A 24,451-nucleotide genomic window follows, 5' to 3' on the forward strand; every position below is an offset into this window, starting at 1 on the left:
CGATGGAGGTGCTCGGGAGGAAGAGAAGAAAACGGCTTCTAGGCTTGAAATGCTGAAAAGACCAAAATTTAGGCAATCTACTAACCTCAAATATGCAACAAGAGATACCCAACTTAAATCCATACCTTATTCAAATTTTCGAGAGAGCCGAATGCGAGAAAAAATGAAAGAGCCGTAGAGATTGAGATGCAAGCGATGGAAGTGCTCGGGAGGAAGAGAAGAAAACGGCTTCTAGGCTTGAAATGCTGAAGAGAGACCAAAATTAGGGCAAAATTCCAAAAAGCCACAGAGATTGAGATGCAAGCGATGGAGAAACTCGGGAGGAACAGAAAAAACGGCTTCTAAGCAGAGAAGAAAACGACTTCTAGGTAGAGAAGAAAACAGCTTCTAGGCAAAGAAGAAATCGGCTTCTAGACAGAGAAGAAAACGGCTTCTAGGTAGAGAAGAAAACGACTTCTAGGCAGAGAAGAAAATGGCTTATAGGCTTGAAATGCTGAAGAGAGCAAAATTAGGGCAAAATTCCCAAGAGCCGCAGACGAAGAGAAGAAAACGGAGGCTTGAAATCTGAAGAGACATAGGGCAAAATTCCAACCTGGCTTTTTTTGTTTATTATATTTTTTTTTTCATAATCAGCAAAGGTTATTTTTGGAATTAATAAAAGTGCATATCCTTCTTTTTAATTTTGACACTTCCTATGGGTTTTCAGCTTAAATGGGTCGGTTAGATGGACCATTTGTTAATTTTTGGGCCCAGCTGGGCCCAAAACACAATTCTCCCTATTATAAACAAACCAAAATCAATGGTTGAGACTGATAAACATGATATCAATGGATCATGAGGCACTTCTTCAAACAGGATGAAGTATGAAGTAGCTATGTAAAAGGGGACGTCGGATTGTTGTGCCAAAGATGAATGCCTAGTTTGAGAGGTCCCACAAACATTAACATTTTCGTTTATTGTTTCTTGAAAACAGTTTTACCATATATTTCATTTTTAGAACTTACCTATTTAATATTAGAACTTAAAGTTAAAAACAACTTTTGACAAATTATTTAATAATTTCACTTGACTTAATAATTAAGAATAATTTAACTTCTTAATTTAATCATTAAGCACTAAATATATTAAGTGATGCCAAATAACCTCACATGTGAGAAAAAAAATGCAGAAGAATTCACTTCTCTCAATTATTTGATAAAGCAACTCAATATTGCAAATTAAAATTAAAAATGACTGCATGAATTAATTTAAACTTTTTATTTTAAGGCATGAAATGTTAAACATTAAGTTTGACCCAGCACACTCCCTAGGGAGAAAAAGACCAAACAAACAAAAGAACAAGCGTACGACCCTGAAAAGCTAGGGACTAAGCTATGGATGTGCTGTCTTGGGGAACTCCATAACCCAACTGTTGTAAACACTGCAGATGACCATGCAACCAAAAAATCCTGATTTTATGGCCAAGGTCTCATACTCCTTCTGGGTCCTTTCTTTTCCTCCAGGGTTTTGAGCCAGCATGAGTAGATCTTGCTCGAAGGGAATGTTGGTTGAGACTGTGTTCTTTGGAGCCATATGAAGAATGGATTCAACGATGATCACCTTCTCGTTATCAGGGAGAGCTTCAAAGCAGTTGGTGAGAAGCTTCAGACAGTGCTCATCACTCCGGTCATGAAGAATCCACTGCATGCATGTCCCATAGATAAATAATGGCAAATCTAGAAAGAAAAAACTAAAAACTAAAAACTATTTGAATCTTGACTTCTAAGTTATGTCCAGATGGCTTACCTTCATAAAAATGGCGTCTCCTTTGTGAACACTCTCAAACATATCTCCCCCAACATGCTCCACACCTAAAACACGACTCAGATATCAGTGAATTACAATTTTATCTCCCTAACTTTCTTTGCTTATAAGAAATAGTAAAGAAGAGAATCATTCAGTACCAGGATAAGAGGGGGCGTTTGCTAAAGCATGAGGCAGATCATAATTGATGCCCTTAATATGAGGATACTTAGAAGTGATGATGCTAAGAGTGACCCCAATACCACCTCCCACATCAACCAACACTTTGAGGCCTTCAAACCCTTTGTAAATCTGAAGTATCCTCTTCATTATCAACTTAGTATGATTTGACATTGCCTCATTGAACCTCTTCCCCAATTTCTCGTTTGTAAATTTCCTAGCTTAGTGTGAGATAGAGATAGGCATATCTCATCTTAACAATGAGTGAATCAATGAATGACAGTGGAAGAAATGGCGTTTAACCCCCCTTTTTTGGAATTCGCCTTGGCGAACTTTAAAAAGACATACCAAAAAATCTCGATGAAAATAGTTGTTGAATCTTTGATCTGTTACGCCCAATTGAAGGGAATTCCTCCTTCCAATATAACATCATTCAAGTGGTACCTGAGAACAACCCAATTGATCAAGGTATAAATACAACAATATGGTGACTTCACCATCTTAGTCCTTAATCTTTCGATTCCCTTGTGTTTGTTTTATCGAGACAATCAAAACCCCATTTCCCCCTTAAAAATCCCACTACTATTCCAAAAAAATAAAAAATAAAAAATAAAAAGAAAAGAAAACTTCATTTGTCTATGGAAAAGAAACTTCAGAATAGGGAAAAAGAATAAAGCTAATTGTATAGTATTGGCTCTCCATGAAGACTTTGTCGTGGTGCAATAGAAACAAAGGACCAATCGACCTACCATTTGGTTCCGGGTGAGGAGTTTGCAAATGGGTCCAATGTTGTACTATCTTGATTATATGTAATGTATGGTAAATTGGTAAGTTGATTTTTTTTTAATTATTCACAACCAACATAAAAAGAAGGGTAGTGGTTGAAAAATGGGTAATAAGTTGGGTATGATGATGATGATGTTTGGGATAAACTATTAAGTTGATTTATTTATTTATTTATTATTTAAGGCTTCGGCTTGCTATAAGTATAGGGTAGGTTACAAACACTTGACATAAATGATGAGTTGAGGGGTATTTTTGAAAAAAAGAAAAAGAAATTGATAAGAGTAGTTTTTGGAAACAAAAGATGTAAACTATCTCTAACTTTTATAAGTAGTATAGATATTGTATTTATTTTGTATAACTTATGGTTATAAAATTTTCTCATATTTATATTTTTGTCTAATTTTAGGTTATAGAATTTTAAAAGCAGTCACTGAGAAATTGTGTAAATAATGAAAACATTTAACATTTAAATTTTGTTGTATAGCTTATTAAGAAAAAAAAAAAGAAGGGAAATGAGGACTTTTTCCATAGTGAACATATTTAAAAAAAATAAAAAAAATACAGAAATGAATTTAGAGAGAAATTAAAAAAAAAAAAATCAATTAAGTTATGTTATTCTAGTAACCAATCATCATGTTAAAAGCTTGAGAATATTTGTTTAAAAATATTTTTCAAATGAAAATCAATAAAATTTTATTTTCAAATTGTTTGGATTTTCCAATTCCTCCTATGGATTCTTGAGGTATTTTTTCAAACATCCACGAATTTTGAGAAAAATTTATTGGCACATTTTATGTATGTTATTAAAAATGTGTTTTATTTATATTTTTTTTTCTTCCTCAAAATGGAGAATAATTTTCACATGCGTTATCAAATATGTATTTTATGATTTTATTATTATTTATTTTTTAAGAAAATAACACCTAAACAATATAAAAATTTGTAGGCCCAAGCCCAACAGATCTAAAGTGGATAGTCCGAAAGACAGTTCACAATCCAAAAGGGAAAACGGGTCACAGACCTCCACGACTTGCCTTGGCTATTGGCTCGCAACAGAGAGAAGGCGCTCAGAGATCTGAGCAATTCCCTCAGAAGCCGAGTCGACCCAGTGAATGAGTTTGACTCAGCACTATCATTGAAGCCGAGTGGAGAAGCTCACTACCATCCACTCACCGGCCGGCAGCGGCGACGACAACGATGGCGACGATGCTAGGGCAATCCGATCCGGCGAATTCGCCACTTGGCCTAATGCTATTGGACGAGATCACTCCGGTGGTGATGGTTCTCCGCACTCCTCTTGTCGAAGAAGCTTGCCTCAAGAACGGCCTCAACCTCGTCGAATTGCTTACTCCTTTCTCTACCTTTAACAATATCGACGGTAAAATCATACATCTATGTGTATCTTGTGCCTCTATTTGTGTATAATGGTGAGTGAAATTTGAGATGATTGTGTTTGGATCCTTTTGATTTGTGGCAGTTCCAGTACGGACGGCGAGCGATCAACCTTATAGGCTTCAGAAATTCAAATTACGATTGTTTTATGCATCGGATATCCGACAGCCGAATCTGGAGGTAGTTTTTTTCTTAATGCTGTGCTTGGTAGCCGAGAAAATAATTTAAAATGAAAGAAATTAAAGCTTTCCTTAGCTGAACTCAATGTGAGGATTTGGACTTGTTCATCAGTTGCTCTCATTTTAAACAGGATAATGGGAGAAGACAACGACATAGTAAAATAGGATTTGTACATAATTTTATTTTATTTTCTGTCCTTTTGCATAATCTTCTCATCGAACGGTAACTGATATAATATATCTTGAAGTAGGCAATGGGATACGCGAATATGAGGATTTTAAACTTCAGTTGAGACTGGTCTTCTGAGTCTTAAATTTTCATTAATTTGTATTTCTTCATACTTCTTGGATTAACCTAAGGCAAAAACTATGGATTCTTAAATGAATTTTTCACTTGTTCTTGGAAAATAAAACAATATATAACAGTAACATTCGGAACTCGGTTTACTGTTCTTTTCTTTAATTTCTCCCTACCCAAAAAGAGGGTAGCAGATATTTAATATATTGGAAAATAAACAATGTGATGTAGGAGCACAAGAACTTAAAGTTCACTTGGAGCTGATTTTCTTGTATTCCAAGTTGTTAAAAGCCTTTTCACTCTTGCATTGATTGATTTTCCTTGTGTTGGTTTGACTATGTAGTTAACTACACTGAGAAAAGAGGGTCTATGCTGGTTGTGCACTTTGAACTATTGAATATTTGGCATTATTGTGCATGTTAGTAATATTAGTAGTAGCATTGTGAAAAATTTTCCTTTTGAGTTATTGGCTATCTGTTGTTGAAGACATTTTTATTTCAACTAGGTTGCAAAAGAGCAGCTGAAAGAGGTTATTACCCATGCTGGGGAGAAAGACTTTTCTGACTTGTGTTCAGACCCACCTCAAATTGAAGATGTCCTATCTAGTAAGTTATCTTCCTTCGTTTGTTTTCCTTTGTCTGGTTATTTTTGTTCTCTTGCTCTTAAATGACATGAAATTCAATAGTTTGTCGTTGTCATTGTTCTTGTTTTTTTGTAAGAGGATATTATAAATACATAAAGAAAAGGTATGCACCAATGTTCAGAGGACATATACAATAGGTATCAAAAGATTTTGCTAGATGGAGGAGAGAACAAAAAACTAATCCCTTCCTCAATTAGATCCATCCAATCTACAAAATCAATCAAAGGCTTTGGACTATATATATATAACCTAGGCTACTAGACTTTAAGGAAAGAGCACTTTAATGATTGAGTTGGCTTCTCCTTACTTTCCAATGCTTTTCGATCTATTTTTTTTTTCTAAATTACCTGAAAAATGCATAGGGGCGTGACTCTCCAAATCTTTTTACCTTTTCTTCCCACAAAAGAGTTGTGCTAATTTAAAATAGTCTCCTTAACTATAAAAGGAAGGATCCATACAATATCCAGTGGAGAGAATAACAATTGCCATAGTTCTCTTACTTTGGCACAATGTAAGAGAATATGGTGTTGATTCCTCTTCATTTTTGCAGCGAGGACATCTGTTCATCAAGGACCACCCTCTCTTCTAAAGTTGATTCAAAGTCAACACCTTTCCCCATATAGCTTCCCAAGCATAAAAACTCGCTTTTGATGGAATCCATCGTTTCTAAATAATGCCAAATGGAAAAGGAATTATAAAACCTAGCTCCATGATGGAATATAAAGATTGGATTGAGAAGACTCCCTTCCTTGAGACCATCCAGACCACTCTATCATTTTCTTCCTTATTGACCTTCCTTGCAACCTTGAGAGAGTAAGCCTTTACATTATTTAACTCCTAATCATTGAAGTCTTAAGAGAAATTGAGGAATGAATAACTTCTCACTATATCTTAATTCCAAAAGGGCGAGTACAAATTATATACATACAAATTGATCAAAAAAAAAAAAAAAAAACAAATTATATACATACAAGGGGTTGATTGGGCTATAGCTAATTTAAGACTAAATCAGGAAACCTAATTACTAGGCAAATTTCCAAGGAAGAATTAAAGGAAAGAAATAAAACATATAACCATACAAAATCAGTTGCAATATTTATAAGCCAAACCAATTATAGCTTGTCAAATCGTAACATAATTTGTCAAATCTTCCTATTGAAATAGGGATTCTAAGGGCCCCCTTCACCTAAATCATCATAAACATCTGCCATCCAAGCCTCTTTTGAAAATGCTAAGACATACAAGAAGGGAAAAGACATGCATAAGTGTTCTTCCCCACACTACTTATCCTTCCACAACTTTACCCTTCTCCCATTTCCTACCTCAAAAGTTACTCTTCTGTTGATTGTGTTCCATCCCTTTATGATATTTTTTTGTACCCAAACTCCATACCTTTCGCTCACTTTGCAAGAACTCCAACCCACCTCTTCCTCTCCATACTTTCCTTGAGTGACGCTTCTCCTTTCAAAGCGTATCTCCAACACCACTTCCCTAGGATAACCATATTAAGTGAATAAAGGCATCCAATGCCAAGACCATCCTCCTCCCCGCCATCCTTTGGTTTCTCCTTATAGCCAATCGACTATTTCACTAAGTACATCTTTTTCTCCAAAGCCTCACCTCTTCAAAGGAAGTCTATTTGAATTTTCTCTGGCCTCAGTATCACTTTTTGGGAAAGTTGAACAAGCATAAAAAATATATTGTTAAACTGGACAAAGTAATTCAAATTAGGGTCCTCCCCTACCCCCTTTAGAAGTATATCGTCTTGTCCACATTGGTAGTCTTTGGCGAAACCTTTCTTCCACACAAGCCCAAACTATTTGGAAGGAAACCCTTGGGGATACCCAAGTAGATGGAAACTCCTCTATGCTACATCTTAATTCAAGGGGCTAAATCCTCCACATTTGCCACCCTCTCTACTGGGATCAATTCATTTTTCTCTAGGTTTATTTCTGCTTGGAGATAGTTTTCAACCACATAAGCAATCATCTTAAATGAATCATTTGACTTTGTGTGGCCTTGTAAAGGACTAAGGTGTCAATGGGAAACAATACATGGGACACTTTCATCCCCATAGCCCTTTCCCCTCACGTTAAATCTCGACAAAGTACCAGCCTCCCTACCTCTCTCTAATAGACAACCGAGTGTCTCCATTGCCAACACAAATAAATAGGTGGGGAGAGAGTTCCTTGTCTTAAACCTCTAAAGCTTTGAAAAAAAACCCTTAGGTGGTGCTATTAACTAGGATAGCAAATTTTGTTGTCAAGATGTACCATTTAATCTGTTCAATCCATTATTAGCCAAGTCCTATCTTTCAAAGAGTGGCTAGTAAAAAATCCTGATTGACAAAAGCACACACCTTCTCAAGATTGAGTTAACAAATTACACCAATGGAGCCACTTTTCATCATAGGATCAATTGCCTTATTAGCCATAAGCATTGCATCAAGAATCTGCCTTCTCTCTACAAAAGCATTTTGGAACATAGAAACCACTTTCCCACCATCCTCTTCAACCTTGCTAGCACCTTAGGTATGAGCTTATACAAACTATTTATCAAGCTAATTCGTTTAAAGTCTTTCAAGTCAGTTGCACCCCATCTTTTGGGTTTTAACACAAAAAACGTAGCATTCAACCTTTTTTCAAACTTTCCTTGTCATGGAACTCCTTAAAGAATCCCGATGCTTCATCTTTCACAAAGTCCTAGCTGAATAGCTAGAAAGCCGTAGAAAAGCCATTCAGGCTTGGAGTTTTATGCCCATTCAAATCCCACAAAGCCCTGAACACCTTCTTCTCAGTGAATGGCGTTTCTAATCCTTCATCATCCTGATTGTCTAAGGCTTTGAAAAACATTCTGTAGTTTGTTCTTAATTTAAAGGGTATTGTGAATGGCCAAAATCATTCCCATTCTTGCTAACCTTTTCCATTTTAGTTTACTGCAACTAGTTCCCCTTAACATTTTATTTTTTCTTAAACAATAGTGTTAGGCATAGTATCTTCCTCCTCATCCTCCCTTTTTTGCTTTTATTGATTTGAGAGGCTGCTACCTTCATTATTTGCTCTTTGTTTGAAAATTTTAGATTTTTAGAAATATAATTTGGAGGATGTGGATCAGTGTTGGTAGAGTGGAGATTATGTTGAATGTTTGGAGTTGTTGGGACTGATAATTGTGGCTTTCCTGTGCAGCCCCTGAATCTGAAATTCTGCCATCATGGTTTCAATTTTTCAATAAAGAGCTCGTACGTTCCCTGTCATTTTCAGATCATGAAGCTTTTGACCATCCTGTGGCATGTAAGTTTTAAACTAATTTTAATGTGACCCATCCTCCTCTCGGGATAATATTTTAAAAGTTTGTTTATTCCCCATAAATTATTTTGGATTCAATTTCAGCTTTCTGTCTAAATTGACATGCAGGCCTTTTGGTTGTTTCAACGAAGGATGAACGGCCACTTAACAGATTTGTTGACCTTTTCAACACTAATCAACTGCCCTTTCTGCTTAATGATGGTGTGATGGACCCAAAGATTTTGAAGCATTATTTATTAGTGCATGATAACCAAGATGGCTCCTCAGAGAAGTATGTTGGCTTGTTCCTTATTACTTTAGAATGCTTCATTTGGCAAGAAACTATCATATTTTTCTAGTATTATGTGTCCATCAGAGGTGTTGTATGCTGGCATTTGGCAAGCATACAGGTTTATTTTCAGTTTTGGATACCAAAAACTTACTGTCAAAACATGATTAAAAGATATTAACATAATCTATATGATTCTGGTCACACCAAGTAGCAGCAGACCAACATCACAATCATACCCTTGTGATAAGATTTAAATGATGAAATGACCCTTAGAACGACAAGTTCATTGTGATCTTTGGAGTCTAAGAAGGAATATGAACTCTCTGGAGAAAATAGTGTTGTTATGTTGGCCATTTTGGTTCATAAGGGACAAGATTGAATTAGAGTAAGGGAAAGTGGAGGGTGTTTTGTTTCTTTTGGCTTCCAATCTAATTGCCATGTATGTCCAGGCAACCGTGAATGTCTTTGGATGTGGAAAGAGCTACGACAAAATTTAATAGTGATTCCAGTGAGTGGAAGTCATGCTGTTTTGAGTACCCTAAATCCAGACAACTGAAAATTGGAATGACTTTTTGACTCTGTTCTTTAGATAGATAAATAACAAGAACTGCCTGAGGGATTTATAGATCAGTCATTCAGATTCTTCTAATCATGTGGGTTGTTATTTATTTAAAAATCATGTTTGCCATTGCTTAAATATTCGGGGGACCAATTGAATATGGAGTCATAGGTGAGAAAACTGAAGATTGGTTTGTTGTGTCTTGTCGTGGGGAGAAACTAGCATTATGGCAACACTAAGAATTAAAGGAGAAAAAGAATCAAAGATCATGTCTTTCGAAAAAAAAGATCCAAAGATCATATCTTCAAAGTCTAGAAAATCAAACTAAGCACTAAAAGGATTCATTTATATACTATAATTTTGTTTTACATGTAGAAGTTGTATTTGCTCTCAAAATCTGCTGTCTAGTAGGAAAATTTCCACACAAAATGGAAAAAGAAAAAAGAAAAGGAAAGAAAGAAAAGAAAAAATAACTTACCAGCAGGACAGAGTTTTTTTAAAATGGAAAGTTATTAATACTTCCTGGTTGGTTTGCATTCTAAGAAAGAACTAATAGAACTAAAGTAAATTTCAAATAATTGAAACTGTTACAAAATAGGAAGATCGATGGAAACAAAAGGTTCTTAAAAATGGAAATTTCTAACAAAAATCTTAAAGTGACACACTAATCCTTAACAAGCGACAAATCCTATATCCAAATGAATACTAAGCCAGATACCAGACAATCTGAATCTTAAAGTTACCAACATACACTTGCAAGAATAAACTTAAATAAAGTTGAATTAAGGCCATATTACAGAATGTCAAATTCGATTTAACTAAGCTTACTCAATGCAGCTTTGCCTCTCTAAGCTAGTGGATCTCTTTGTCTCTAACAAGTTTTATGATTAGATAGGAGAGGGAAGCCACTAATCAATCCCTGGTAATATTTGTAAGAAAGCTTTTAGTGATTGAGACCAAGAAAAAAGTGGTTCTTTTCACCATTTCCAGGATTTTCTTAATCTTGTTCATATCTACACCCAGATATGATAGTACTAGTCTAGTGAATGTGCTTCCCTTTATGTTTATGGTGATGTTTGTTTGTTTCTTTTTTTCCTTCTCTTTTTTATCTAAAATCTTAATAGACCCGATTTGAACTTAAATCTAAATAGAGTGGAATGCATGAGTCTGAGTGATATATCTGTTTTTATTGATATTTGAATGTTGTTAAGTTTTAAGTTTTGTTATTTTTGCCTTTTAGAAGCATCTAAAATTAGTAATTAGATGCCTTAAACCTACAAAAAATAATTGTTTCCATTACATATTTCCAATAAATATGACAAAACTACAGAGACATCAACAAATCTAACAAAACTGCATAAACAACAGGAAACCCATATAAGAATCCATCCACATAAATTAGAAACAACAATTTCATTCACCGAGCCCTTAAAAAGTACAAAAAATTTGGAAATACCATAGTCACAATTCACTCACCCAATCCAAAAACCACCATTTCACCTGAAGGGAGCATAGAGGTGTTGCAAAGAGAATGAGAAGAGGACTGAGGGTGAGAGTGTTCACTTTTGGAGGGGATTTAAGGTGGTGGACAGTGGTGTACTACTCTTGGTTGATGAGTGGTGGTGTTGGAGTAGAAGCAGATGATCCAAGAGGAGTGGGGGTGGTAAACAGTGGTGAGCAGCAGGGATGGCAAGTCAGCAATTGGAGAGGACAGGATTTATATTTGGGTATTGTAGAAGTTTGGATTGAGAACAGAAAAGAGAAAAGTGATTTTTATTTATTTATTTATTTATATTTTAAATTCAAACAAACGCAGGAAGTATGAAATCAAAACCAAAAAAAAGAAGAAAAGAAATATGAGGATTTATGTTTGGGTATTGTAGAAGTTTGGATGGGGTGGTAAACAGTGGTGAGCAGCAGGGATGGCAAGTCGGCAATTGGAGAGGACAGGATTTATATTTGGGTATTGTAGAAGTTTGGATTGAGAACAGAAAAGAGAAAAGTGATTTTTATTTATTTATTTATTTATATTTTAAATTCAAACAAACGCAGGAAGTATGAAATCAAAACCAAAAAAAAAAAAAGAAAAGAAATATGAGGATTTATGTTTGGGTATTGTAGAAGTTTGGATTGAGAACAGAAAAATGAATATATTTTTTTAATTCAAATATGATGTTTCATCGGTCCTAGTGTGAGTCTTGGTATCTTTTCCCTTCATCTCTTGTTGCTTTTGTTATGCTTTTAACCCCATTTACTACATATTTGTTTTTTACAAGCCTATTTGAGATACCTTTTAACTTCTATTTTTACTAATAGAAGTACAAGTAAATATTATTGCCATGCAGTTGATTTTACGGTCGTGAAATACTTTTCTTAAAAATAAGGATAATTTAGACAATTTTTAAACTTTCATTAAATAAAAAATCTACTTTCCACATTGTGATTGAGGAAAATAGGGATCTCTTTGCTTTTCCACAATGCTGATAATTATTTTGGAAATTGTGGTGCCCACATTATCCAGATATCCTTAAAGGTTGAAAAAGGAAGAGAATTATGACTGGAAACATTGCGTTGAACGTAACTAGGCATTCTATACACTAATGCAACTCCTTACCTTAAGCCATTTCGCCCCTTTCTCAACAAGCTGTGATAAAGGGAAAATCTCTTCCTTATACAATGCCCCAAGGAGACTACTACCCAAAGTTTTTTTCCAGCCTAAAACCACTTTTGTGTCAGCCTTCTTCCCTCGTTAGCAGCCAAACTGAAAAGCCTACTTTTGCGGATACAGAACAAGAGAATGAAAAGCGCGGGGGTGGGGGGGGGGGGGGGGGGGGGGTGTGGCGGGGTGTGGACAAGAGATTCAAAATTTCTTTAGTAGTATAGGATAGGGTTCAGGCTACTGGACAATCTTGTATTTGACTTTTAAACATTGCTTTTAGCGTTTAAGAAACTCTTCCAAATAGGGCTTACATATCAGCAATTTGATTTATTTATTTTTTTAATTTTTAATTTTTAATATTTTTAAAATACACATGCTTCTTTGTTTCCAGGGCAGAAAAAATTTTAACAGAAATGAGGAGTACTTTTGGCTCTAATGATTGTCAATTACTGTGCATTAACTCTTCTCAAGATGGATTAGTAGAACATGAAGATAACCCATGGGCTCCTTATGTAAGTCATTTTTAGGGACTATTTTTTTTTTTTTCCAACTGTCTTTATTATATTTTTCAATTTCTTTGGTAAATATGGTAAAAATCAGTGAGGTTGAAGCTATACACTTCTACTATTGTGACAGAAAACTGATGCTTCACTTAGTCAGCCTCTTGGCTGTTTTCTCAACATTGATGATTTTAATGAGGTGATTGATTTTCTTACCCCCTGGTTAACAAACTGACAATTATTCAGGATTTCATGTCTATGATTACTGATTGATCAGAAATTCTGACCAAGATATGTTGTGTAAGTTGGAAACAGATAAAAGATCTCATGCAAGATTTTTCTTCTAAACATATCATTCCTCACATGGAGCAAAAAATACGCGTGCTCAATCAGCAGGTTGTCCCTTCAAGCATTTTCTACAGGATTTCTGATATGAAGGGAACTTTGTAGCTTTAATCATGATTTTGTTTCTGCCCTTCTTTCTTCATACATTTTTTATTCTTTTATAGGTTTCTGTAACACGGAAAGGTTTTAGAAACCAAATTAAAAATTTGTGGTGGAGAAAAGGGAAAGAAGATACACCAGATGCTTCCAATGGCCCTATGTATGTTTTACTACTATATTTTGTTTACATGTCACTTCATGCTTCTTCTTCTTCCTTTTTGTGGTTTTGAAAAAAAATTATATTCTGTTCTAATTTAGTGTTTATTATCCCTGTTTTCTTCTTTTCTCTATTATATTCTACTAATTTAGTTCTTGTTATCCCTATTAAAGGTATACCTTTAGCTCCATTGAATCTCAAATTAGAGTTTTGGGTGATTATGCCTTTATGTTACGGGATTATGAACTTGCATTGTCAAACTATCGACTGCTTTCCACTGATTACAAGCTTGACAAAGCCTGGAAGCGCTGTGCTGGTGTACAGGTAGCTTCAGATCTTTCTTTATTTTCTCCATTGTAACTAGCTCTTGCCACACAGATGATCTGCAAATAGAATATTCTGGATCTGTCTCATGCTTCCTTGCAGGAAATGATGGGGCTTACATACTTCTTGTTGGATCAATCAAGAAAGGAGGCAGAATATTGCATGGAAAATGCATTTAATACTTACTTGGTATGTATGCTTTTTCTTGCTAAAATTGTAAAGGTTTCTCTCAGTTGATCTTGTGCCTCTATAATACATCTCTCTAAATTGCTAACATACCCCCCATCCAATCTCAATCCTTGGATGGTTGAGGGCTAATCGCACCAGTAAATTGATAAAAGAAAATATTTTGAAGTATTCATTTTATATGTGTCCTTTTTTCATTGGCTGGAAGAAGAGGGTATGGTACGATTACTAATTTGGTACCATAGAATGAAAAAAGTGTATTTTTCATTTTAAGTATTGAATTCAAAATCGAGAAGTGTGGGGTTACCAATCAGTTTAAAAATATAATAATGTCTTGTAATGAATTAAAATTATGCTTTGTTTTGATAGACAGTTATAAATAAATTAAAGGGCACCTAACAAATAGTGGAGCACCTAAATAATTTTGTTTGGAAATCTCAAGTCCCTCTTAAGGTTAAGTCCTTTGCTTGGTTAGTGACACACAAGAAGGTGAACACCAACAACATGCTACAACTGAGGAGATCCTACAAAGCCCTCAGTCTTGATATTTGTATGTTGTGTATGGAGCGTGGAGAATCGGTAGATCAACTTTTTTTACATTGCTCTTTGACCATAGGGTTGTGACACGAATTATTTGGATTGGATAAGTTGGACTGGGTTATTTTACCAAGGGATAGGAGTTGGGGAGAAGTGTGAGAATGGTAAGGACGTTGAAGGTCTTTGTGGAGAGGAAGACCTTCTTGGTTAGGTTCGAAGGTGAAGCCGAGGGAAAATGGTGTTCGTTTATAGAGCACAGTAGAGGCTTTGTTTTCGCCTTAGGCTTTGAGAAGGAAGAGGTTGGTTGGATGATAGAACATTTGACGAAGGCCATTGAGATGATGAATTTCATGGGTTTCAACAAAAAATTCAGAGGAAAAACTAGAGTCCATTTAATGGAGGTTTGCTTCAACAATCATGGTAGGTTTATAAGGCTCTCAGAGTTTGCTTCCAACAGAAAGTCAACTTTCCTGGTAATACCTGAGGGAGAGAATGGTAGGGGATGGGAACATCTAAAGATTGCGTTGTCTTCAACGTTGGTGGTCCCTTCCTCGAGTATTGTTGAAAAAGGAAGGCAGTGCAGGGAGGAAAGGACTTTTCACAAACATGTGGGTCCTTTGTACCAATCCTTCGCGAATGTAGTCAAATAAGAAGGACCGAGGAGGGGAGGCCTTGTTCTAGTCGGGAGATGGGCGAGAGCTGTAGCGTGCGAATGTCATGCTGGTTCTGTTAACTGGGTTGAGGTCGGTCGGGCTTTGGCGAAAAGATTAGGGCATAAAGGTGTGGTGACTATTGTCCCCTTCTCCGGTGGAAAAGGTTTATTTTTTGTGGAAACCACAGAGGAAGCTTTATCACTCCACGATTTAAGGTTTATCAGGATTAAGGGTGGGCTTACAGTCTTGTTGAGAAGATGGTCGCCAAAGGAAAATTTAGAAGTAGAGGGGAAATTCAGAGGAGGTTGGATAGAATTACGGGGTTTGCCATTTCATTTATGGTCTGAGGTACATCTAAAGAAAATTATGGAGTAGTGGGGGACGGTGATAGAGATTGATTGGTGAACGATGAAACTGTTTGATTTTAGCGAGGCAAGGGTGAGAGTTTTAATGAAGGAATGATCAATTCTCCCAGCTTTGATCGAGGTGTTAGATGGGGGATGGGAGTTCACAGTTTCAGTTTCAGTTGCAGTGGCTGGAGAGGAAGACGTTAGGCGAGGTAGAGAAATGAGTGAGTCAACTCGGCAGAAGTTTGAGCCTCACTCGTGGATAGGTGGCAGAAAGTGGGTTGAGGAGGCTAGATCAACGGTTGCAGGTAGGTCTTCTGATGGGGCAGTTGGCAGAATGAAGGAGGGAAGCGGTTGTCAAAAGGCTAAAATTGCTGCTGTGGGGACACGCGGCAAGAGAAGACCGACAGTGGGGAACAACTGGTCCCAACCTTCCCTATCTTTCAGTTTGAATTCAAATTTTATGAGAACTGGGTTTGTCGGGCCAAGGCAGGATGGAGAAGTATGGGCTGGAGGCGACAAAGCCCAATCAACTGATGAGGAAGGGCTTTGGGCCTCCAAACAAGTGAGAAAGGCCCAATCTTCTCTTAAGCCCAGTCCATAGGTTGAAGCTGACTTGGGCCGGAAGAGGGGAGATTCCTTAAATGGCCGATTTTCGTTGTTGGGCCAAGAATTGGGAGGCGAACAACCCATCTCTACGAAGGGCTCTTTACGCAGAGATGACCCCTCTGCAAAAGGAAAGGGGAAGGTAGGCTCTGGGGCTTTTGAAGATCAATTGAGGGGTTCCGCGTTGAAGTGTGGTTCAAAGAAGCTGTGGAATGCTCTGTTACCTTCAAGTTCTGGATGCCGACAAGGGGGCCGAAGTTGAAGCGAGCCTTTAATGCTTGAAAGACCGTCATCAGTTAGCGATGCTCTTCCAAAGGAAGATGCTTTCGAAGCAAGAACACAGCTGGAACGAAGCTTTAGTGCAAGTCCAAGTCGTTCGTTAGGGTTTCGAAAATGGTGTTCTGGGGAAGGCATGTCGCCGTCGAGTGGAGACGCGGATCAAAGGTCTGTTCTTAAGGCTCCTTTTCTTTCAAAGGGGAAGGAGAAACTGCGCAAATTCTCTAAAGGTGAAGACAGAGCAGGTTGTAAGGGTTTTGCGGGTTTTCCTCATCGTGGCTCATCAGTCGCGGTTTTTCCTTCTTTTCCAGTAACCAGAGAAAAAGGGCTCAACTCTATGGGGTCTTGTGGATTGATGGTAGTGGAAAACCTCGAGGTATCTTCTTATCAACATTCTCAGTCATCTCTGTCTTTTCTTTCCCTTCCCTCTGGCTTGGCTCTTCCTCACCTGAGTCCTTCTGTTCCCGTTCTTCCCAATTCAGCCATTCAGTCTCAGTATTCTACGAAACCTTGAGTTATATCTGAAATTTTTTCCAAAAAAGATGACGATGGAGCTTTTTGTCTTGGGTCTATTGGCAATCCTAACCGAGATGTTGTGGTGTCCCAGTTATCTAGTCTGAACCAATTGTTCGAGAGTTTTAAATCTTTTAAGACCAAACCCAATATGCTTACAATTAGCCAGGGTGATGCGGAATTCCCCCTGATGGGTGGGTTCTAAATAGAAGGCCTTTCCCCCAGCAAAATGGTCGAAGTTTGTGAGGTCTTAAGTTCTCTGGATATTAAGGTGTATTCAAGGCGGAAGAACAGTAATTGAGACCTGTTGGCATTGGTTTGGAGGTTTATTTATGAAAATCATCAGTTGGAATACTAGGGGTTTGGGATCTAGGAAAAAACGAAGGGTGGTTAAGGATTTTTTGAGGCTTGAGAATCTAGATGTAGTGATGTTTCAGGAAACAAAAAGAGAGGTGTGCGACAAAAGGTTTGTAGGTAGCGTTTGGTTGGTTAGGAATAAGGAGTGGGCTGCTCTTCCGGCATGCGGGGCTTCAAGAGGGATTTTGATCATTTGGGACTCAAAGAAATTGAGCAGTGAGGAGGTGGTAATTAGATCTTTTTCTGTCTCAATCAAGTTTTTATTGGATGGATGCAGACCCTTGTGGTTGTCCGCAGTTTATGGCCCAAACAATCCCTTACTCATGAAGGATTTTTGGGTGGAGCTATTAGACATTTTTGGCCTTTCTTTTCCTTTATGGTGTGTGGGCGGTGATTTTAATGTTATAAGGAGAAGTTCAGAAAAATTGGGTGGCTCTAGTTTCACTTCTAGCATGAGGGATTTTGATGGTTTTATAAGAGATTGTGAATTACTTGATCCCCCCTTACGGAATGCCCCTTTCACTTGGTCAAACATGCAAGAGTTACCGGTGTGCAAGAAATTGGATCGGTTTCTTTATTCAAATGAGTGGGAGCTATTATTCCCTCAAAGCCTTCAAGAAGTTCTTCCTAGATGGACATTGGATCATTGGTTGATTGTTTTGGATACCAATCCTTTCAAGTGGGGCCCACCACCTTTTAGGTTTGAGAATATGTGGCTACAACATCCAAGTTTCAAAGAGTGCTTTAGTAGTTGGTGGAGAGAATTTGAAGGAAATGGTTGGGAAGGTCACAAGTTCATGAGGAAGTTACAATTTGTTAAGGCAAAATTGAAAGATTGGAATAAGAATACTTTTGGAATGCTAAAGGAAAGGAAAAAAAGCATCTTGGATGAAATAGCTAACATTGATGCCATTGAGCAAGAAGGGGTTCTATCTTCTGATCTTTCTGCTCAAAGAGTTTTAAGAAAAGGGGAGCTAGAGGAATTAATTTTGAGGGAAGAAATTCATTGAAGTCAAAAAGCTAAGGTGAAATGGGTTAAAGACGAGCATTGCAATTCAAAGTTTTTTCATAAAGTGGCTAACAATGGATGAAATTGGAATTTCATCAAGTTTTTGGAGAATGAAAGAGGTTTGATGTTGGATAATTCTGAGAGCATCACAGAGGAGATCTTACTATATTTTAAAAAGCCCTACTCGAGTTCTCCTGGAGAGTTTTTGAGAGTAGAAGGCATAGATTGGTCCCCAATCTCAGAAGAGAGTGCTTCTAGGTTGGATTCCCCATTCTCCGAAGAAGAGATCTTTAATGCCATTTTTCAGTTAGATAGGGATAAGGCGTCGGGGCCTGATGGTTTTACCATTGCAGTATTTCAGGATTGTTGGGATGTGATCAAGGAAGACTTAGTGAGGGTGTTTGCAGAGTTTCACAGTAGTGGGATTATTAATCAAAGCACCAATGCCTCCTTCATAGTTCTTTTGCCCAAAAAAAGTCAGACAGAAGATTTCAGATTTAGACCTATTAGCTTGATCACTTGTCTCTATAAGGTAATAGCCAAAGTTTTATCAGGGCGATTAAGAGGAGTACTACACGAAACTATCCACTCTACTCAAGGTGCTTTTGTTCAAGGGAGATAAATTTTGGATGCAGTTCTTATAGCCAATGAGATAGTGGATGAGAAAAGGCGATTAGAGGAGGAAGGAGTTGTCTTCAAAATTGACTTTGAAAAGGCTTATGACCATGTGAATTGGGATTTTTTGGATCACGTGTTGGAGAAGAAGGGGTTTAGTCCTAAATGGAGGAATTGGATGAGAGGTTGTCTGTCTTCCGTCTCTTATGCTATTTTAGTGAATGGAAATGCTAAAGGGTGGGTCAAGGCATCTAGAGGATTAAGGCAAAGTGACCCTTTATCCCCTTTTTTGTTCACTATTGTCGCAGATGTGTTGAACAGAATGATATTGAGAGCTGAGGAAAGAAGTATGTTGGAGGGTTTTAGGGTAGGTAGGAATAGAACTAGGGTGTCCCATTTGCAATTCGCAGATGATACTATCTTCTTTTCTAACTCTTGTGCGGAAGAGTTGAAAACTCTCAAGAGTTTATTGTTAGTGTTTGGGCAAATTTTTGGGCTTAAGGTCAATCTTGACAAAAGGAATCTTTTTGGCATCAACCTTGATCAGAATTATCTCTCTAGGTTAGCCTTGTTGCTTGACTACAAGGCTTCTGATTGGCCTATACTCTACTTGGGTCTTCCTTTGGGAGGGAATCCAATTGCTTGCAGATTCTGGGATCCAGTGATTGAGAGAATCTCAAGGAGATTAGACGGGTGGCAAAAGGCTTACTTATCTTTCGGTGGTAGGATAACTCTTATCCACTCTTGCCTTTCCCACATTCTTAGCTACTTTCTCTCTCTGTTTAAGATTCCCGCTTTAGTGGCTGCAAAAATTGAGAGATTGCAAAGGGATTTCCTTTGGTCAGGGGTTGGGGAAGGTAAGAGAGATCATCTTGTTAGTTGTGATGCAGTGTGTAAGCCAAGGGTAAAAGGGGGTTTGGGGTTTAGGAAGATTTCTTTAAGGAATCTCGCTCTTTTAGGGAAATGGTTGTGGGGGTATCCTAGGGAGAGTACAACTCTGTGGCATCAGGTCATTTTAAGCATTTATGAGACACATTCAAATGGTTGGGATGCTAACACTTTAGTCAGATGGTCACATCGTTGTCCTTGGAAGGCTATTGCACAAGTCTTTCAGGATTTTTCAAAGTATACTCGGTTTGTGGTAGGAGATGGGGAAAGAATTCACTTTTGGGAAGATTTGTGGTGGGGGGACCAGCCTTTTGAAATCCCAATATCCAAGACTATTTAGAGTAGTCACAGATAAAAATCTTCCTATATCTTCAACTCTCGGTTCTGCTCGCCATTTCTCTTGGAACTTTAATTTCCATCATAATCTATCCGATTCCGAGATAGAAGATCTAGGATGCCTCATGCGATCTCTTGATTGTACGCATTTATCCACTTCGGCTTCAGATGCGAGATCTTAGTCTTTATCTTCTTCAGGATTGTTTACAGTCAAGTTCTTCTTTATAGCCTTGTCCCAAATGCCCGATTTATCTCCACTTTTCCCTACTAAGTTTGTATGGAATTCTCAAGTCCCTTTCAAAGTCAAGTCCTTTGTCTGGTTAGTGGCACACAAGAAGGTAAATACTAATGACTTGCTACAATTGAGAAGACCTTACAAAGCTCTTAGTCCTGACATTTGTAAGTTGTGCATGAAGTAAGGAGAATCAGCAGATCATCTTTTCCTACATTGTTCTTTGTCGATGGGGTTGTGACACAGATTATTTCAGCTAGCCAAGATGGATTGGGTTCCTCCAAGAAGCATTTCAAACATGATGTCCATCAATTATAAAGGTTTTGGCACTTCCAAGAGAGGGATAGTTTTGTGGCAAAATGCGTGCATTGCTTTAATTTAGGTTGTGTGGCGGGAAAGAAATGCTAGGATATTTGAGGACAAAGCTAGGAATTCAGAGAATCTATGAGATTCCATTCACTTCCTTGCTTTTCTTTGGGCTTTTTGTTCCGTGGTTTTTAAGGGCATTCCCCTTAACGTGTTACAAATAGATTGACTAGCAGTGTGTAGTTCCAATGGGATGGTCTAGCCAAGAGAGCTTGTTCGTAGTTTTCATAGTGTAGTTTCTTGATCTTTTATTGTGTTGTTTAGTTTTATCTTTGGTGGGAGGATTCCTCATCCTTCTTTTGTACTTCTTTTTCTATCATTATATATTTTTGTTGTTTCCTATAAAATAAAAAAATAAAAAAGTTGGACTGGGTTCCTCCTAGGAGTATTTGTGATATGATGACTATTGCATATAAGGGATTGGGAAACTCCAATAGAGTATTGTTATTGTGGAAAAATGCTTGTATGACTTTGATTTGGGTTGTGCGACATGAAAGAAATGCTAGAATTTTTTAGGATTAGGCGAGGACTTTAGAGGTTCTTTAGGATACCATTCATTTCCTTGCTTCCTTTTGGGCATCTTGCACCACAACTTTCAAGGATTTTCCCTTTCATATGATCCAACTTGATTGGTTGTTGGTGTGTAAGTACAAAGGTGTGGGCTAGTAAGGAGAGGTTATATTTAGTATTTTGGAGGTGCCATTTGTTTAGTTCTTTGTTTTTTTGGAGGATTTCTCATCCTTCCTTTGTATCTTTTAATCATTATTTAATATATTACTGTGTTGTTTCTCATTAAAAAAAAAAAAGAAAAAAAGGTGGGTGGTCCAACCCATGAACACAAGAAGCATAGCACCAAAAGGAAAAGAACAGTCATGAACACTTTCTAGCCCTAGCTTAAGTGGACAATGAATGTTGCAAGAGCAATTCATCATCCCAACAGAACTTTAAAGTACTCCAATAGGGTCTTCTGAATCCATGAAAAGCACTTCAAGCTTTAATTGGAGCATTCCTTCTTTCTAGATTACTGTCTGCTCCACTTTCTCCAAATGCACCAATACGTGGAGAGACGAGCTATTCCCCACGCTGCTTCTCTTCCTCTTATCCAAGCCCTAAGCATGTTACCTGAGAAAAGATCCTTTTGTTTTCTCCTGGAAGAACCCACTGCAACTCTATAGTTGTGACTAAAATATCCCACAAGGACTCCAATGTCCCTGACACCACTTAATCGCCCATAAATCTGCCACTTTTGCATTTTTGTTGTCTTGTTACAAAACTATAAAAAGAAGAAAGAATATCTTCCAAAGGATGATCCCTTTTTTCCTTTTTAGTTTTATTTTACTGTATAAAATTTTACTGTGAGTTGGAAATACTTATTAATTTTTTTCATGGTTATTTTATTTTTATTTTTATTTTTTATTTGTTGGTTTTCCCCCCAAAATTGTGACTTGTAATGAAAATCCAGAATTTCTTGCTAATTTTCAAAATTTTCAATCCTTTCAATGAAAATTTTCCTATTACGCCTTGCTTGTATCTTACATTTAGCTCCATGTTGTTTTATGAAAACAAAAAAGGGAAAAAAGAGAAAAAAGGTTGTCTCCGTATTCTTGGAGTTATGCACTTTTTCCTTGTAAAGATGAATTATGGAACTTATTCTTTTTTATCCAGATAAGTTTATGTGTTCTGGACATATAATCTCAAATCTAGCTTCAGCTTTCAGAGTACAGTTTACCAATTTGATATATACATATTAGGTCCTTATTTGGATGAGAAAATGTTGTTGTGTTATTGTTATTTTTTTAATAATTAACCTGTATTTTACTCTTAGAGTATTTATGTAAAATTTGGATAAGTTAGCACTGTTGCTTATGGGTTTCTTGTTTGGTGGGTAAGATTTTCTGTACACTATATGCTCTCAATTCTTATTTTCTGATCTGAAGGACACTGCCATTTGAGGTAGTAAGGTCAATTTTTGTCCAATATTAAAAACTTGTCTTCTTGATTGTTGAAAAATGTCTTAAATCCTTTTTTTGGCCTATTTCTAAATATTTGATATTTTCCTATTTGGATAAAATTTTGTTAGGAGTTTTCCTATTTGTAATATTGTGATACTTTCTTGTGTAAATAGGTTTTCCCTCTATAAGATATTCCTACAAAATTAGAAAATAATATGGGAAGAGATTTTGATCTAAAGAGGTCCTTTTGGATGTAACTAGGACTTTGATTTGAGAGTTTTAGGATTGTAACCTTACCTTTGAGTATAGTTAATTGATCTCTCCTCTCCCCATGGATGTGACGCATTGTCAAACCATGTTAAATCTTGTTTTCTCTTGTGATTGCTTTCTTATTTGTTTTTTGTTCGCTTGCTTTAGCATAAGATTTATCTATCATAGTCCCATTCTAGTTTGGTAATTCAACGCTTAAGCAACCAATGGCAGAGGGAAAAGATATATGTCCTTATTTCTTCATCTTCCTTCAGTTGTACTATTTTCTATGTTGTCATCATTGAATATTGAATCCTAACTTTAAGTAGGCCTATTGAGGAAATTTTTTGGTTTTTAACATATTCAAAATCTGGATGGAGCATTTTCTTCTCCTTGTGATTAGTACAAAAGTATACATGTTTTATGATTTTATGTTCTTTTTGATACTTGGTCTTCCTCCTAATCAGATAAGGCAAATGTTAATGAGAACATTGCAGCATATTGTATTCAATTGGGCTTCTGAAAAATGTTTAGCAGTTGCTTGTAGTGCTTGGTTGTTCATTAAGATAACAGGGATTCATTGTCAAGCCATGCGATTTGTCAGTTTTGGATGACAGATAGCTTATGAACTCATCATTTTCTTGGGAGATAGCGTCAATATGAGTTTACTCATCTCTGGTGCAAAATAATAAATAAAAGGAAAATCCATACCATGAGGCCTCATAGCTTATATTTTACATCACCTTGATCTGGAAGATTCTTTTCAAATTCAGTGAATCACTTGGTAAAATTAGTACTCAGTACTGTGATCTGAAATGATGTTCATGCAGAAAATTGGGTCATCAGGTCAGCAAAATGCAACACGTTGTGGTCTTTGGTGGATAGAAATGTTGAAAACAAGGGATCAGTATAAAGAGGCTGCCAGTGTTTACTTCCGTATATCCGGTGAGGTAATTCCCAATTTCTTGAAAAGAGTGCTGATTGGAAAGATTTATTTTCTGCTCCTGACACTGTTTCTCTTCTTAGGAACCTTTACATTCTGCTGTAATGCTTGAGCAAGCATCTTATTGCTACTTGTTTTCTAAACCACCCATGTTACACAAGTATGGATTTCACCTTGTTCTTTCTGGCGATCATTATAAAAAATGTGATCAGGTACCTACACGAGTATATAATTCAAAAGTTAATTTTTTTAATATGAAATACTGTCTTCTTTTGACATGGTTATTCTTCCTTGTCCTTTCCAGATAAAGCATGCAATTCGGACATATAGAAGGGCTCTTTCTGTGTACAAAGGAACTATGTGGAGCTATATCAAAGATCATGTTCATTTCCATATTGGAAAGTAAGTTATGGAATCATACACTTGTTATTGCATGATAAATCTATTGGAGTTCGGCATCGACAATGGGCAAAGGTTCTTAATAAAACTCATTACTTAATTTAGGTGGTATGCTTTTCTTGGGATGTTTGATGTGGCAGTCCCACATATGTTGGAAGTTCTGACATGTGGTCATCAGTCTAAGACAACACAGGACTTATTCTTAAGGGAATTCCTTCAAATTGTTCAGGTAAAGGCCAATGTTAAAAGCTGTCTTTTATTCTATAGTTCACAAAGTTTGACTTAGATATTCTATTGTCCTTTGCCTGGTTTTCCATAAAGTTTCATTGAACCAATTCATCTGAATTTTAACTATTTTCTTTTTTTTTTTTTCCTTTGATGATACAGAACACAGGGAAAAAATTTGAGGTATTGAAACTTCAGTTGCCTGCTATCAACATTCCATCAGTCAAAGTTATTTTTGAAGATAATCGAACTTATGCATCTCCTGCAGCTGTAAGTTGAATTT

At 36.8% G+C, this 24,451-nt stretch overlaps 2 protein-coding genes across 2 annotated transcripts in view; one reads left to right on the plus strand and one right to left on the minus strand.

The window, feature by feature from the left end:
• Nucleotides 1-1,361: 1,361 nt before the first annotated feature.
• Nucleotides 1,362-3,277, minus strand: LOC100253843 (caffeic acid 3-O-methyltransferase). Its single transcript, XM_019221570.2, is given in 7 exon segments — nt 1,362-1,680; nt 1,786-1,850; nt 1,944-2,179; nt 2,356-2,407; nt 2,652-2,714; nt 2,717-2,756; nt 3,269-3,277. Coding segments are annotated over 7 exon segments (774 nt in total). The 3' UTR covers nt 1,362-1,371.
• Nucleotides 3,278-3,752: 475 nt separating this feature from the next.
• Nucleotides 3,753-24,451, plus strand: part of LOC100248747 (uncharacterized) — a 55,066-nt gene continuing 34,367 nt past the window's right edge. The window contains exons 1-16 of the mRNA XM_002263605.5: nt 3,753-4,126; nt 4,226-4,320; nt 5,123-5,222; nt 8,446-8,550; nt 8,674-8,836; nt 12,446-12,566; nt 12,691-12,753; nt 12,870-12,950; nt 13,064-13,158; nt 13,329-13,479; nt 13,582-13,668; nt 23,432-23,551; nt 23,628-23,756; nt 23,849-23,946; nt 24,049-24,172; nt 24,331-24,438. Of these exons, the coding sequence (XP_002263641.2) occupies nt 3,946-4,126; nt 4,226-4,320; nt 5,123-5,222; nt 8,446-8,550; nt 8,674-8,836; nt 12,446-12,566; nt 12,691-12,753; nt 12,870-12,950; nt 13,064-13,158; nt 13,329-13,479; nt 13,582-13,668; nt 23,432-23,551; nt 23,628-23,756; nt 23,849-23,946; nt 24,049-24,172; nt 24,331-24,438 (1,821 nt within the window). The 5' untranslated portion in view covers nt 3,753-3,945. The remainder of the gene's footprint in view (nt 4,127-4,225; nt 4,321-5,122; nt 5,223-8,445; nt 8,551-8,673; nt 8,837-12,445; nt 12,567-12,690; nt 12,754-12,869; nt 12,951-13,063; nt 13,159-13,328; nt 13,480-13,581; nt 13,669-23,431; nt 23,552-23,627; nt 23,757-23,848; nt 23,947-24,048; nt 24,173-24,330; nt 24,439-24,451) is intronic.

This window comes from Vitis vinifera, chromosome 8, assembly GCF_030704535.1.
Source record: "Vitis vinifera cultivar Pinot Noir 40024 chromosome 8, ASM3070453v1".
In the NCBI taxonomy this organism is placed as follows: Eukaryota; Viridiplantae; Streptophyta; class Magnoliopsida; order Vitales; family Vitaceae; genus Vitis; species Vitis vinifera.